Below are 14418 nucleotides of genomic sequence, written 5' to 3'. Positions count from 1 at the left end.
AACCCACGAGCCTTTATTTCTTATGAAGCAAAACATTTGACATTTCATTTGATCAGTTTATCTCTCCACAGAAATAGAGTAAGCGTGCATCTAAAATGTGATTGGAATTTAAAGTGCACAATAATTGAGGTTATCTCAAATAACCGCTGTTAGATCAAATAATCGCGATCAGACGATTGTTTAATAATCGCGACAGGCCAAATATATATGTAACCTACAGTATATGTAAAGTCAAAAAGGCTATTAGAGTATGTAATATTGATAATAAGTATGATATTGAGACAGGGCCAAATGCTTATTTAAAATGCAATTAAAAAGGTGCATTTAAATGTATTTATTATGTACTATTTTATTGTTACTTTCAATTACATTTTAAACAAGAATTAAATACATAATTTATTAATGCACAATTTTATTGTTAAATGTAATTACATTTTTAAACATTAATTAAATAAATTTAAATGTGTCTATTTATTTGTCCATTTATATATTGGTTTATTCACGTTTTTATTTTTAAATTTTTTTAATCAATGCTTTACTCGTCTGCCAAAATAATGTAATATGTTTGAATTAGGCTATATGAATTATTAAATATTGTATTTATAATAATTTCATAATTTAAATATTTGTTATATATATTTATGTTTATTTAATCATTATACTGTGAATGTAATTATTTTATTGGGGGCCTTTCTCTGCAAATATTGATATATGCAATTAACTGTAATTAATAACTAATCGACACATCATGTAATTAATTGGTTGCCCTATAATATACTGTATATAGCCTAGTCCAGCAGCATAGCTAGACCCTGGCTGATAGGGCTGAAGTCCCGGATCTTTTGTTAAAAAAATAAATAAATAAAGTAAGGCTCAATGTTCATTATATCAGGGTACAAAAGCAACAAGGCAGGCTGCAATTCTGGCTTCAAATGTAAATTAATTCCGATCAGTGAGCCCAACTTGCATTAACTGACGGTTCGCACTTTGACTTTTACCTGATGTCCGTGCTGAAGTTCGTCAGACATGTTATGAATGCCTTGTGTGGGAGCTTTCTCTCACGGGAGTGGAGCTTTTCTGTATCGGAGACACTGAGGTTTTATTATGCAAGCCTTATTTCTTAATATATAATCTATAAACCTAATTTCTAATCTTAGTTTTTAACAATCCACACACCAAGTAGATTTTAATGCATGCACCAGTCAATTTGTTCGGTTATTCGGGTTTAGTCGGGAGTCAGTAGGCTATACGGGAATAAAGAATGTTTATTGCAACTGAACTCAAAATAGCAGAACAGTGAGCTATAAGCCTAAATAGCACAATACAAAGTACCTCAAAGCTCACGTGGGTTGCCAGGTTGAGGACATGCAACAGGAACGAGCAAACTGACAATGGCAAGTGACGAGCCTTACACTGTAAATTGATCAGCTAATGTATACGTTTTTATTGTTTGCAAATTATAAACCAGGTCATGTGGATTTTTTTATAACTCTGTCAGTGTTAGCTATGTATTGCTGGCTTCCATGGCTGAAGTGCACTGTGTTTGCCCGTTAACTTGTATCAAATCTGCCAACCCGGGTTGTCGAAATACTGTTGGGAAATGGGCACTGGGCGTGATCACACAGGCCAAAACACAAACAGAAATTCCGGCCCTGAACGGACATTTCAAAGTAGAATATACTGGCTGTAGCATTGTTTTTGCAGAAGCCAGTGTTTCTTAAATCTCTGATAACATATAATGATAATTTTATGCTTTAGTACAGTAAATACAGTACTGTGCAAAAGTCTTAGGCACATAAGATATTTCACAAAAACATTTGTCTTAAGATGGTTATTTACATCTTCAGCTTTATTAAGTCAAAATGAAATATACATTTTAGACTCCCTAACATTCCTTTTGCAAACAGAATAGAAGAGCATGGAGCCCTGCAACAGATTCCATGTCCAGGTGTACCTAGGAGAAATGGTGCTGTTTTGAAGGCAAAAGTGGTAACACAAAATATTGATTTAGGTTTTTTTTTTTTTTCCCCCACTGGTCTTTATATGATGTTAATTTATAAATGAAAACTATTCATGTCATTATTTTTGAAGAAATCCTCACTAGGCAAAATCGCCTTAAAGTGTTACATCAATCTACTGCCCCCCCCCCAGCTACCACTGGGGGGCAGTGGTAGCTCAGCAGTTAAGGCTCTGGGTTACTGATCAGAAGGTCAGGGGTTCAAGCCCCAGCACCACCAAGATGCCACTGTTGGGCCCTTGAGCAAGGCCCTTGACCCTATTTGCTCCAGGGGTGCTGTATCATGGCTGACTCTGCACTCTGACCCCAGCCTAGCTGGGATATGTGAAAAGAAGAATTTCACTGTATATGTGCAAAATGTATAATGTGTGATAAATAAAGAAAATTATTATTATTTTATAATTATTATTAATTATTATTATTATGTCACTCAAAGTCCATGCATTATGATGTAACAAGAGCAAATTGATCCAAATTCCATGACACAGTAATAGTAGCCTAATGGCATCATCTTTTAAATTTGGCTGCCTAACGAGGCAAAGTTCAGACCTACTGATGCATCATTTTTAAAACATGTATCTTAGTCGATATGGAGGACGAAACCGGAAGGTATAATAGGCCTAAATACATAAATTAAAAATTACATGGTAAATGTACTATATAAATAACATACTCTAGCATATTGCATGAAGAAAAAATAAATAAGGAACAACATACAGAAATAAATGAATGATTTAAGTAGGCTCATAGAAATATATAATTAAAATAAACTTTCAATTTTTCACTTCCTAACCATTTATTTATGTTTTATGTTGTATTATTTTTGCATTGATGGGTGCATTTATTTAATTATTAATGTATGAATTTATTTAATAATCGTAAATATCATCGCATTTTATTTATTTATTTCAGGGTTCGAACTCTATGCATTAGTTGCACCTTTTCACTCTGTTTTTGGGTTGTTTTCTATTAATATATTTTACCATTTGAACCATGTAAATTAGGTAGTTAAATGTTACATTCCCTTTGTATTGTTCTTGTTTACGCAACAATACAATTAAATAAATAAATAATACTTGCTTTTTATTTCCTTTGTATGAATGTTGAAACTTTTATTTTGAAAAGCTGCCATACTGTTTCCGGGTGTTTGCATGCGATCCTGCAAATGTTTGCCCACATCTTGCTTTGTAGATTAAACGGCGTATGTAACAATATATCGATATCTCATAGTAGTGTGTTTTGTGTCACTCTTAATATTTTATCGTAGAGGAAGTGTTGTAAGACGAGTTCTCTTTTCAGCTGATTGTTTTGAGTTTAGTATATAATGTCAGGGGGAACTCGACTAGAAAACGCCAATCCTCTGATATTTCAGCGATCAGGAGAAAGACTCCTAACTGCCACTGATGAAGATGAGGATATTGCTGACCCCATCGATGACAGGGAGATCTTCGATATCCTTCCACGACATTTCACTTAACTCACTTGTTATTCAGCTGCCTTGACAAGTCAGCATTGTTGTAAGATTTATCTGTCATGTTTACAGAGTTACACCTAGCAAAGAAGTTCAAACTAATTTTGCGCGCATTGGGTCACACCTTAACCAAATGATAACATCTGATCAGATCAATCAATGATCCTGAGCACCCATTGTCCCTCGAAGAGCTGAATGTCGTGGAACAAATGCGCGTTAATGTGAGTCGAATTAAAACAAGAACTTGTGTGAGAATAACAGAAAAATACTCTGACAGTAAATGTTTTAATAATAATGTTGATTAATATCTACCTATCTGTCTATCATATTGTGTTTTCCGAGTAGGTGAATGATCAGGAGAGCACAGTGTCTGTGGAGTTTACACCTACTATCCCACACTGCAGTATGGCCACACTCATTGGCTTGTCCATCAAAGTCAAGCTTCTGCGCTCCCTACCTGATAGATTTAAGGTAAGCGTAGGGAGAGTCTTTTGAAGCAAAACACATTTATAGGCCTTGCTTGTCTCATCTAAGTCATTTGTAATTGTCTTTTTGTTGCTAGATTGATGTTCACATCACACCCGGCACTCATGCCTCAGAGGATGCAGGTAAATGTTCAAAATTACGGCAGGTTTAAGGATAAGTTAACGTTTCCATTTTTAAACTAAAAAGTGCATTTGGCCAAATGTTGTGGTTCTTCTCAATTTCAGTTAACAAGCAGCTTGCAGACAAAGAGAGAGTGGCAGCAGCTCTGGAGAACTCTCAGCTGCTGGAGGTGGTCAACCAGTGCCTGTCTTCTAGAATCATGTGATTTTTTTTTATTTTTTTTTTTTTTTTATTGTGGGTGGGGGTCAGTTGTCTGGCTTTATTTTTTCTTCATTTATTATTGTAATACTCAACAATACAAGATCAGTAAGCCTTATTAGTACTTATTAAGTGAGAGTGTGTTTTTAATCTCAAGGTTTGCTCATTGCTCTAATGGAGTATTCTGGAAGCATCCAAGTTGATTTACAACAGGTGGCTGGAAAAGGAGGAATAGGGAAGTTCTGTTTTTCTGTTTGAGTTTTCATAAATACAGAATGAAAAGTATCCTGTAATTATGCGAAATATTTGTGAATATGGATTTTTTTTTTTTTTTTTTTTTAACGACACCTTTATATTGACACAGCATTCTTATAGAAAATAGTTGAATGTTCCTTTGGAATGAAAGATAATTTGTACAATACAACAGAAATAAAAAAAAGTTGCCACTGTTTTTTTGTGTTTGCACATTATTTTTCACCTGTACATTTCATAATAGAGGCTGGGCAACTGTAAATAACTGTGCTTTGTTTAGCTATTATTTACCAACTTTTGTCTGTTACTAAACTTATACTCCGTGTTAATGCAATCTGTGAGAAAAAATGTGAAGTTTACTTGGTGTTACTGCGCATCAAATTTAAACAGACTAGCGTTTCATAAAAACTCTTATATTTTAAGTTATGAATAAACCTATTATTTTATAAAGGCTGTTTAGTACTCGATGGTCTAAGTAAAAGGCAAAAGACAGTCAAATACTGATTCTATTATAAGCATAATAGGTTGCAAAGTCTATTTAAATTACACTTACTTGGCTTTCAAGACACAAAAGTGTTTTCACTGCCATGCATTAAAAATGCATGATAGATACAATTTCATGTAATGGAACACTTATTAAATAAAGCCTTTTTTTATATAAATTACAAGACTGGCTAATGTTGCAAATGTTTTTCTTGGGTCTAGTCATGAAAATAAATACCAAACTCTCAAATAAAATAGCATTAATTTATGATTATTTATTAAACATTTTTGCTTGTGGTAAATTTAAATATAAATACAACGTTGCATTGAATGAAAGTACATTTGTCAAGTCACATCTGCACAACAAATAAATGGTGTATTGTCTTAAAATAGAGCAAATGCATTAGTTTGTAGAATTTTTTTTCTTTCTATTTTTAGTGTTGTTAATTAATATTTTCTACCAAACATCCATATTATATGTGCAGTGTATACAAGTCTAAGCAAGTGCCCTGATTTCAGTAATACACTAAATTGTGAATTAATTGAAATATTATACCTCAAGATAAATATCAGAACAACAGACATTTCTAAAATACTTGATCTTAGATTGTTATTCCTGATAGAATGAAAACAGGACTCTTTAAATATATATATATATATATATATATATATATATATATATATATATTAAATTATTATTTATTTTTTTATTTTATTTTATTTTAATAATTTAAGAACAGAAAACTCTACAAAGTTGGATCAAACTAAATGCTCTCTACCTAGTGGTTGTTTAAATAAGATGCCTTTTGCCTCTGCTGAAGTTTCTGTTATTTGAATACACGGTTCTGATAAATGATAAAAAGCATATCTTGACTGCAATATAGTATATTAAATTATCTTCTGGCCATGCTCAGGATGCCAAGAGCATGGTTATACCTACATGACTTATTGTTCTGTAAAGAGTTTCTTCACGATTTACCAGTTATATTACAGACCTTGGCATAATGGCTGAATTTTGGCTACAGCAGGATTGAAAGATTTTATAACCTTGGCAAGTCATTGCAATAAACAAACCTCCTGAAATCAGCTCAGTGTGGGTACAAAAGTTACAATATGTGGCGCCTGCTTGCCAAAAATGTTAAACTTTATTCTAAAGACAAAAAAACATCAATTAATTTAACAACTGGTTAGACATAAAGAAACTGTTGTGCAATAGAATACAGCCGTAGAATAGTATAGAATTTGTATTATCACACGAAGGGGCAGTGGAAATTGTTGTAGTTACAACTTAAAGACATACACAATAAAGTGTGTGAATGTGAAAATGTGCATTACTGTGTGCAAAGAACATTCAATACACACTAGAGTAGGGCAGACCAAGCACAGTTGGAACACTTCTTGATTTTTGCTGTACTGAACAAATACAGAGCAGAATAGACATGCCATTTTTTAACATGATATACCTTTATCTGTCTACTGCTAAAAAATAAATAAATGCCAGAAACCTGCATACATTGTTCATATTTTCTGCAATTTGTGTTTGAAGACAAGGAGCGCTTTTGTTTCAGTTGTACCCATGTTGGGTACAGTTGAAACACTCACCCGTAATGCTCTAAATTAGCATAACCAACTCATTTTAAATGTAAAAATGCCTTAAAAAATATACCATTCTACAAAAATATTTTATTCAAGGCAATGTAAACAACTGTTACAACTGATAATTTGCTATTCAATATCAGAACAAGAGTTAAATAACCCACAGTTCATCAGAAAAACACTGAACAATTAGGACTGAGAATTAAAATGTAATAATCTCTAAAACACTGAACAACAATTTATAAAAGTTAATCACAAAAATATTGAACGACTAAAAACCAATTCATCTGTAAAACCACAAAAACAAAAATAACATTCACTCATTAATTCAGTAACTTCACACATTCACTTACTCAGTCACATCAGTTACTAACAGTGGTGGCAGATGTAGTTGTGGCCTTCATCAGTGCATTCCACATGTGACCACATGCCATATTTAGAGCACGAAACCCATTTCTCTCCTGGCCTGGACCTCGAGTACCATTCATTACAGACAAGACATTGAGTGTCTTCTGTACTTTTTTTCCCTCCCTTCTTTTGTTCTGGAAGGACATTCTGTTTCACTTTTTGTGCTGCCTTTTTTTTTTTCCTCTTCAAGCACTTCCTACACAGGAGTGTCAGTGAGAATTTCACTGATCCTTGTCCTCCATTGCCAGCCATCAGCCCTCCGGGGACCAGCTTTTGGGTATGGCCACAGGAGAAAATTCTGGAACCTGTTCTTGCTGAACAACAAATCACACACTTATTTACAAACATTTACAAACACTTCTAAAAGTCGAAACAATGTATTTATCTAATCTCAGTGATGACTTCCTCTTCTTGCAGTGACAGAGGGACCAAAGTTAGGGTTACTACCTCTAAGCCCTCTGAGTCAAGAGTTGTTGTTTTTTTTGGGGCACAGGAAGGGCCATGGAGGAGACATGATGCACTGTAGATGCAGCAGTGGATGGCCTGATGGGAGATGCAGCAGGAGCATCAGATGCAGGACCAGGAGAGGGTCTGTCAGTCACTGAAGCTGGGAGAAAGTTGTTTTCACTGAAGGTTTCTCTGTTAAATGGCCCTGTGCAACGGAATCCCTGCTGCACATTTTGAGGCAACGCTGCCAGTAGCAAGATGTTGTTCACCATCTCTGGCAGGTCGTAGATAGTTATGGTTGTCCCTGGATGCTTCCTGTGCCACTTGTCCATCTCACTCTTCAAATGCTTTTTCAGCAGCCCATGAACTGTTCTGTCTAGTGGTTGGAGGTGGTGTGTAAAATGGGGTTGAAAAGACAAAAGAACTACCCCATTTTGCCAACAGAAATTGATTGCTTCGATGGACACAAGGGAGGAGTGGTTGTCCAAGATGAGCAGGACTTTAATGTCTTCTGTTGCCCGGGTATGGTGGACAGAATGCTGGAGGAAGTCAACAAAGTCCAGCTCCTGCATCCAGCCACTCCCGTTGGCTGTGCCAGTTGATCCCACTGAACTATCTCTGATAAAATGAGGCAGGTACTTTATCCGGGGGAAGACAAAGTGGGGAGGGATAATGTTACTAAGGGCATTGCCAGCTAATGCCATGGTAACGAGTGTCCCCCTCTCTGCTGATGTCATGCTCCTGACTCTTCTCTCCCCCTTAATGGCAACAATCCTTCCAAGATTCTGTACTGTTGTGATGCCCATCTCATCCACATTCCATACATCTTTTCCTTCAAACCCATGCCTGGAAAGGACAATGGCCAACTTGTTGAAAAAGGTTTTCTCGTTTGTTGGATTGAAGCTTGCGGCCCTTGAAAAGCCTGTAGCCTGAGGTATACAATACAGCATGCAATATACTATGTGCATATGCAAATATGTGTGCAATAGGATGATATGATATGAGCTGTTAGGTGAACAACAATAATATAAAGGGTTATGGGCAGAGGTTTGATAATGCACCTGCTGGTAAATGCTTGTGCCTGACAATTTTATCTTCTAACACCAGATGGCAACATTGAACTACCCATAAATATCCTACCTATAAAAGCTGCTACACCAATATTACAAGAGGTAATTAATGTTGCCCTTGAGAATAACAGGATACTGTTTTAAACAAAATGCCACATATAGGGCCTACTACAATGAAGAGAAAATCTGATAACGGAGACTAAAATTATGATGCTGAAAATTTGGACGAAAAGCAAAAACAAAACAGGGCTAGCTTAATCTCTTTATGTGACACATTTGAATTAATTTTAAGCAGTAAAGGAATGACTGAAAAAAATATTTAAACTCTAATTTCATGAAATTTAGGCAACATGAAAATAAAGGCTGAACATGAGTACTGTACCTTCTTGCTTCATTTAGATTCTACCTACAGTAGGTACAACTGTCCATGTATTACATGTGTAGGGGGAGGGAAGACCCTCTCTACTGGACGCCATAGCAGAATTGTGAATCACTCCTGTAATGTAGCGCACTGGATTCCGTCCCCTCCCTCTCCTTGATCTCTGTTTCTACTATATAGACTTGAGAGACGTGATTCTCTGAGGCAAGCCCTCCCTCGGTGTGACGTCACTGACTCTAAGGCGCCATAAATAAGGGGGATCCGTCTCATCATAGATCAGAACAGCGAAACTCTCAGCTGAAGAGTAACGGAGTTAAACGAAAGGATTTTTCAGCACTGGAATTTTGACAATTTTGAAGAGAAGACAAAATAGCCGCAATCATATGTAAGTACCATTTCGACATGTTCTTATGTGAAGAAAGTGACATTATAAACACTGTAGGAGACAAGTGTTATTATAATATAGGCTACTTACGTTTTACACAGACAGGTTTGGAGTCATGACTTTGAACAAAGGAGACACGTTGAGGAACATGGATAAAAGAAGAGGCAGCATGCCGTTTCCCGTCCATTTGCAGAACTTGCACAGAAGAAGTATGCCGGTGGACGACCGAGAACTGCGCTCAACGATGCCCGGTGATAAGACGGGCGAGCTCTCCAACCTCATGCGCTTCAGTCCCGGAGAGCAGCACGGGAGCAGCTGTGTGTCCGACTCCTCCGACTCGGTCATCTCTTCCGGCAGTGATTCAGAGGGGCAGGTCTACAAGGTGGTTCTCCTTGGCGAACACGGCGTTGGGAAATCGAGTTTGGCGAGAATATTTGGTGAAGTGGAAGACAGTAATGACTGCGAGGAAACAGGTATTTTATTATTATTATTATTATTATTATTATTATTATTATTATTATTATTACTTCGGTTTTCAAAGTGAATCCCCCACACCTGTTAGTTTAGAATACGCAAACAGCGAAAGGGGTCGTTCACACCGAAAACGTTTTGATCTTTAAAAAAGTTTGACGCAGCGCAACGAACAGAACAGAACGCAGGTGTTTCGAGAAGCGTTTTTGAAAGTTGACGGTAAGCGTTTATGACGACATATAAAAACAATTGAAAAACACCGCAGACCTTCTGTGTGAACGGCCACTAAGACAAGCTGGTAGAAGTGCATCGATAAGATTTTCTCTTCAGTCACAATCATTTCTACATTGATTATTTAAGGAGATCTAACATAAATTCTACAGGCAGAGTTTTGTGATAGGGTTTTGCAAGCTCTTATATATTGCACCTTCATTTCAGGAAACACATATGACAGATCACTTGTTGTTGATGATGAGGAGACGTCAATCCTTCTGTATGACATATGGGAGCAGGTAAGCAGTGGACATGAATGTGTAATATTTCATCATTCTAATTCTAATATTTCATAATAAAAAAATCATAATTTCATAATTACAAGGCTTATTTTAAAAGTCTTTTCTATATATGAAACCCTGCATTAAAATTCTAAAATTGGAATGGTGATGTTAGTGTACTAACAATCCAGTTTAATCCAATAGGATAACAGCCAGTGGCTGAAAGATCAGTGCATGCGTATGGGAGACGCCTATGTCATCGTGTACTCGGTGACAGACAAGTCCAGCTTTGAGAAGGCTTCAGAGCTACGAATCCAACTGCGCAGAGCTCGGCAGTCAGAAAACATCCCCATCATCCTGGTGGGAAACAAGAGTGACCTGGTGCGCTCCAGAGAAGTGTCCGTGGATGGTAAGATTCCACCCTCTTTCTGCTCTATTTAAAACTATGGCAGGTAGAAACAAAGATTTTGAAATACATTTGCAACCCTTAGTTGGCTGCTCTATAGATTGTAGATGTTTTGGATAAACAAGGAATTGGCCTTCTCCTGAGCTTTGAGGAACAGCCAGAAGACATTGTGATGACGACACAGAAGTGTCTATTTCTCACCTGCATCTGTATCTCTCTGTTCTTTCCTCCTCTCTCTAGAGGGCAGTGCCTGTGCCGTAGTGTTTGACTGCAAGTTCATAGAGACCTCCGCCTCCTTGCATCACAATGTGCGTGACCTTTTTGAGGGCATTGTTCGGCAAATTCGTCTACGCAAGGACAGCAAGGAGGAGAACGCCCGCCGCATGGCCAACTGCAAGCGGCGTGAGAGCATCAGCAAGAAGGCCAAACGTTTCCTGGGCCGAATGGTGGCCCGCAAGAACAAGAAGATGGCTTTTAGACAGAAGTCCAAATCCTGTCATGACCTGACTGTCCTCTGAAAAAAATGGACTACCATGCCCTCTCAACCCCATGACCAGAAGCTGTGTTTTTAATGTTAATATAAGGACTATTTAGCTGTACAGACACGTATTAACTTGTTTTTTAAACTGAAAAAAGAGATTTATATAAAACAAATCTGACAAAATCATGTTGATTATGTTGATTAGCTTTTTCATGTTATGTCTATTTTTTTCTGTTTTGCTGCCTTAACATGGATACTCCAATTCTATCCATGTAAATAGATGGTATATCCACAAAGTCACTATGTTCCCTTTTGAGAACTATGGCAAAGTCTAAATAATTTGGTTATTTTTCTTGTGTGTGCTATAGCTGTTCTGAGTTGTAGGATTTGTTGTATGCACCTCTCATGTGTGCATGTCTAGGAGATGAGCACAAGCATTTTTCTTGTTGAAATGACATATGGAATCAAACTTTACTTGAAACTGAGAGCGCAGGTTCGTAACTCAGCCAAGACACCGAACTAGAAGGTTTTGGGGGGATGGGGCAAGAGGCAATATAAATGGGGAGAGTTTCAATATAAGAAGTCTGATATATGATATATATGATGATGATATATATATATATTTGATATATTCAGTTATTCTGACATATATGCTCCATGGGCAAATGAAGGACATAGAAGCAATAAATGATGTGTTGTGATCTGTTTTTAAAAATGTTTAATGCCATTTAATATTATTGAGTTGTTAATTTTGTTACATGTTTACATTGGTTTTATAATAAAATAATGTTTTAAAAAATGTTCACTTGGTGTTGTCTCTACTACAAACAAAATACACTTTTAAACACCTCTTTGAAGTTGCAATACCATGTAATTTATTACCCCATACATATGCAAGTTTGCCAGGGACTCGAGAGTCAGTTGTAGAATTGGAGGAAACAAGGTAGTTAAAGGTTTTCTGAGCCAAATTAAGAAAGCTAATCATTAATCAAATAGAAAGCAGATGCGATGCTCCTCTAACACTTGAAACTATTCTCACTTTGCTCACTGGAAGTGTGGATGGGAGGTAAGAGCTGCTTTTGTATCACTACATGAGAAAAGACTGATAGGATGAGGGTAGTAAAAAGAAAAACTTTGAAATCTTTTGCATTAGTATTATTTTACAATTATAGCTTGTTAAAGCATGGTAATTGCATGTGACTGATTTTAGCATAATGATGTTTCTTTTTTCAAATAAGCTAATATGTTGGGTTTGTTTTTTCAGACTGAATGTGTTTATTTTACTCTGTATATGGTGTTACATTTCAATCAGTTTATTTTAATGTAACTAATTTTTGTTTTTTACATGAAGATTTTAGGCTCAAATTTCAATTAATGTATAGCCGAAAGTGAATTTTAGATCCTTGTAACTGGAAATTAATTTCTTTAAAATTTTCACTATATTCTTAAACACACTTTTGCCTTCAAATCATTTCAATGGTCCTATGGTGTGACATGAATTTTTGAAAGAACAAATATTCTCTATATTTCAATTAATTTAAGGCAATGAAAACTGCATGCATAATCATAAAAATAATTAACAAAATGCTGTTTAAAATAGTGGTAACACTTTAAAATAAGGTTCCATTCGTGAATAAGTACTTTTACCACATTTACTAATCTTTGTTAATGATACTTAATAAAAAATACAAATGTGCATTACTAGTTTGTTAGTTCAGAGTGCATTAACTAATGTTAAGAAAAACAACTTTTGATTTTAAAAATGTGTAAGAATGTTGAAAATAAACTTAATTAAGTTTAATAAATGCTGTAAAAGTATTGTTAATTGTTAATGTTAACTAATGTTAACAAATGGAACCTTATTGTAAAGTGTTGCCTAAATAGTGGAACCATATTGGTAAGTGTTGCCTAAATAGTTTTAGATGTACAGGAGTATAAATGTATGTATGTCAATACCCACAAGGTGTATACTTATTTATCTTTTTTCTGTAGTCACTGATCGTTGGATGCAGACACAAAATGTATCTTAATGATTTGAAAATCTGACCTGCAGAATCTTCTTGTTTTTTTTGTTTTTTTAAAGCTTTCTCTTAAAAAACAAAACTTTTGATCCTGTAGTCATCCTTGTACAAGCTTTAAGGCATTTTCATAATAGCACTTGTGCTTCCACGTAATTTGACACTTGACGTGATGTTACATTAATGAGCTGTGTTCACTGCTAAAATGTTGAGTTGATCATTAACTGTTAGGGGAAGTAGTCTAATGACACGCTTGATAATTATGGTCAGCTCATTACTTTCTCTCTTAAAATTGACATAAAATTCACAAGTGACAATTTCTATGTTATGCTCTTTTGTTCTTGTGTGTTCTCCTCCCTTCTGTTTTTGCTTCAATATTTTGAGATAATTTTGTGTCTTAGGCATGAAGGCCACTCTTTGCTCAATGGAATATCTAAGCACCTGGTTTATTGCACTGAGTGTAAGTTCTCTTTGTTGCCCTTTTTGTCTGGAATATCACAATGTTTATCCTTCACTATAACTGAACTTCTGCAAATAATTGCTTTCTATTTTAGGTGGTGTCTCAGAATATTTTGCTTTCTGAGACTGCTCATCTTAAGATTGGTGTTCCAGAAAACTATGATGGCATTTTCCCATGGTACCTTACCAAGGTGAGCTGTATCTCTAAGGGGGGCAAAATTATTTAGGATAGTTTACAAACTAAATCATATGTTGGGTACAATTTACCTGAGGAGTTGAAATAAATTACTGTGATTTTCATTTCTCCATGGTAAAATATATAATTTCCTAATAATTAACAATAGCCTAACAAATAAAGTTCACAAGGTTACAGGGTATAGGACAATGGGACTGAGAAAAGTTGTATTTTTAATTTAGATTTAAAGGTAAATATTTACGATGATATAAGAATCAGTGAAAGATTAGGTGTCATAAACAGGTAATCCAGAAACTGAGGACCTGAGATGTATACGCCGTATACGTAGAGTGGCTCAGACAGATAAAGAGGGGCAGGGCCATGAAGGTTAAAGGAATATTCTGGGTTCAATACATGTTAAGCTCAATCGACAGCTTTTGTGGTATAATGCTGATTACCACAAAATTTAATTTCAAATCGTCCCTCTGTTTTTCAATCGAGGTTACAGTGAGACACTTACAATGGAAGTGAATGGGATTAAATTGTGAGTTGTAAATTGAGTTTAAAGGCAGAAATGAGATTATGTGAAGCTTATAATTTTA

General features: G+C 35.6%; 3 protein-coding genes across 5 annotated transcripts; 2 read left to right on the top strand and 1 right to left on the bottom strand.

Moving 5' to 3' along the window:
* Nucleotides 1-3155: 3155 nt before the first annotated feature.
* Nucleotides 3156-4741, top strand: LOC127446269 (cytosolic iron-sulfur assembly component 2B-like). Its single transcript, XM_051707043.1, has 5 exons — nt 3156-3470; nt 3632-3709; nt 3834-3959; nt 4051-4096; nt 4199-4741. Exons 1-5 carry the CDS (start codon nt 3342-3344, stop codon nt 4297-4299), a joined length of 480 nt encoding a protein of 159 aa, XP_051563003.1. The 5' UTR covers nt 3156-3341; the 3' UTR covers nt 4300-4741.
* A 1031-nt stretch (nt 4742-5772) lies between these two features.
* LOC127446226 (uncharacterized) lies at nt 5773-9501 on the bottom strand. 2 transcript variants are annotated; one of them, XM_051706975.1, is made up of 2 exons: nt 9403-9501; nt 5773-8324 (listed from the first exon to the last, which is right to left on the bottom strand). In XM_051706975.1, exon 2 carries the CDS (start codon nt 8282-8284, stop codon nt 7481-7483), a length of 804 nt encoding a protein of 267 aa, XP_051562935.1. In that variant the 5' UTR covers nt 8285-8324; nt 9403-9501; the 3' UTR covers nt 5773-7480. The 2 variants fall into 2 exon arrangements, with proteins under 2 accessions (XP_051562935.1, XP_051562944.1); XM_051706984.1 differs by having other exon boundaries at nt 5773-8407; nt 9403-9498.
* Nucleotides 9163-11965, top strand: LOC127446191 (GTP-binding protein RAD-like). Of its 2 annotated transcripts, none has more exons than XM_051706930.1 (5): nt 9163-9312; nt 9414-9785; nt 10222-10295; nt 10482-10686; nt 10924-11965. In XM_051706930.1, exons 2-5 carry the CDS (start codon nt 9428-9430, stop codon nt 11199-11201), a joined length of 915 nt encoding a protein of 304 aa, XP_051562890.1. In that variant the 5' UTR covers nt 9163-9312; nt 9414-9427; the 3' UTR covers nt 11202-11965. The 2 variants fall into 2 exon arrangements, with proteins under 2 accessions (XP_051562890.1, XP_051562882.1); XM_051706922.1 differs by having other exon boundaries at nt 9209-9312; nt 9418-9785.
* Nucleotides 11966-14418: the final 2453 nt, after the last annotated feature.

The sequence above is a fragment of the Myxocyprinus asiaticus genome, chromosome 1 (assembly GCF_019703515.2).
Source record: "Myxocyprinus asiaticus isolate MX2 ecotype Aquarium Trade chromosome 1, UBuf_Myxa_2, whole genome shotgun sequence".
In the NCBI taxonomy this organism is placed as follows: domain Eukaryota; kingdom Metazoa; phylum Chordata; class Actinopteri; order Cypriniformes; family Catostomidae; genus Myxocyprinus; species Myxocyprinus asiaticus.
The sequence above is the reverse complement of the archived record's forward strand: the minus strand, read 5'-3'. Positions and strand labels throughout refer to the sequence as shown.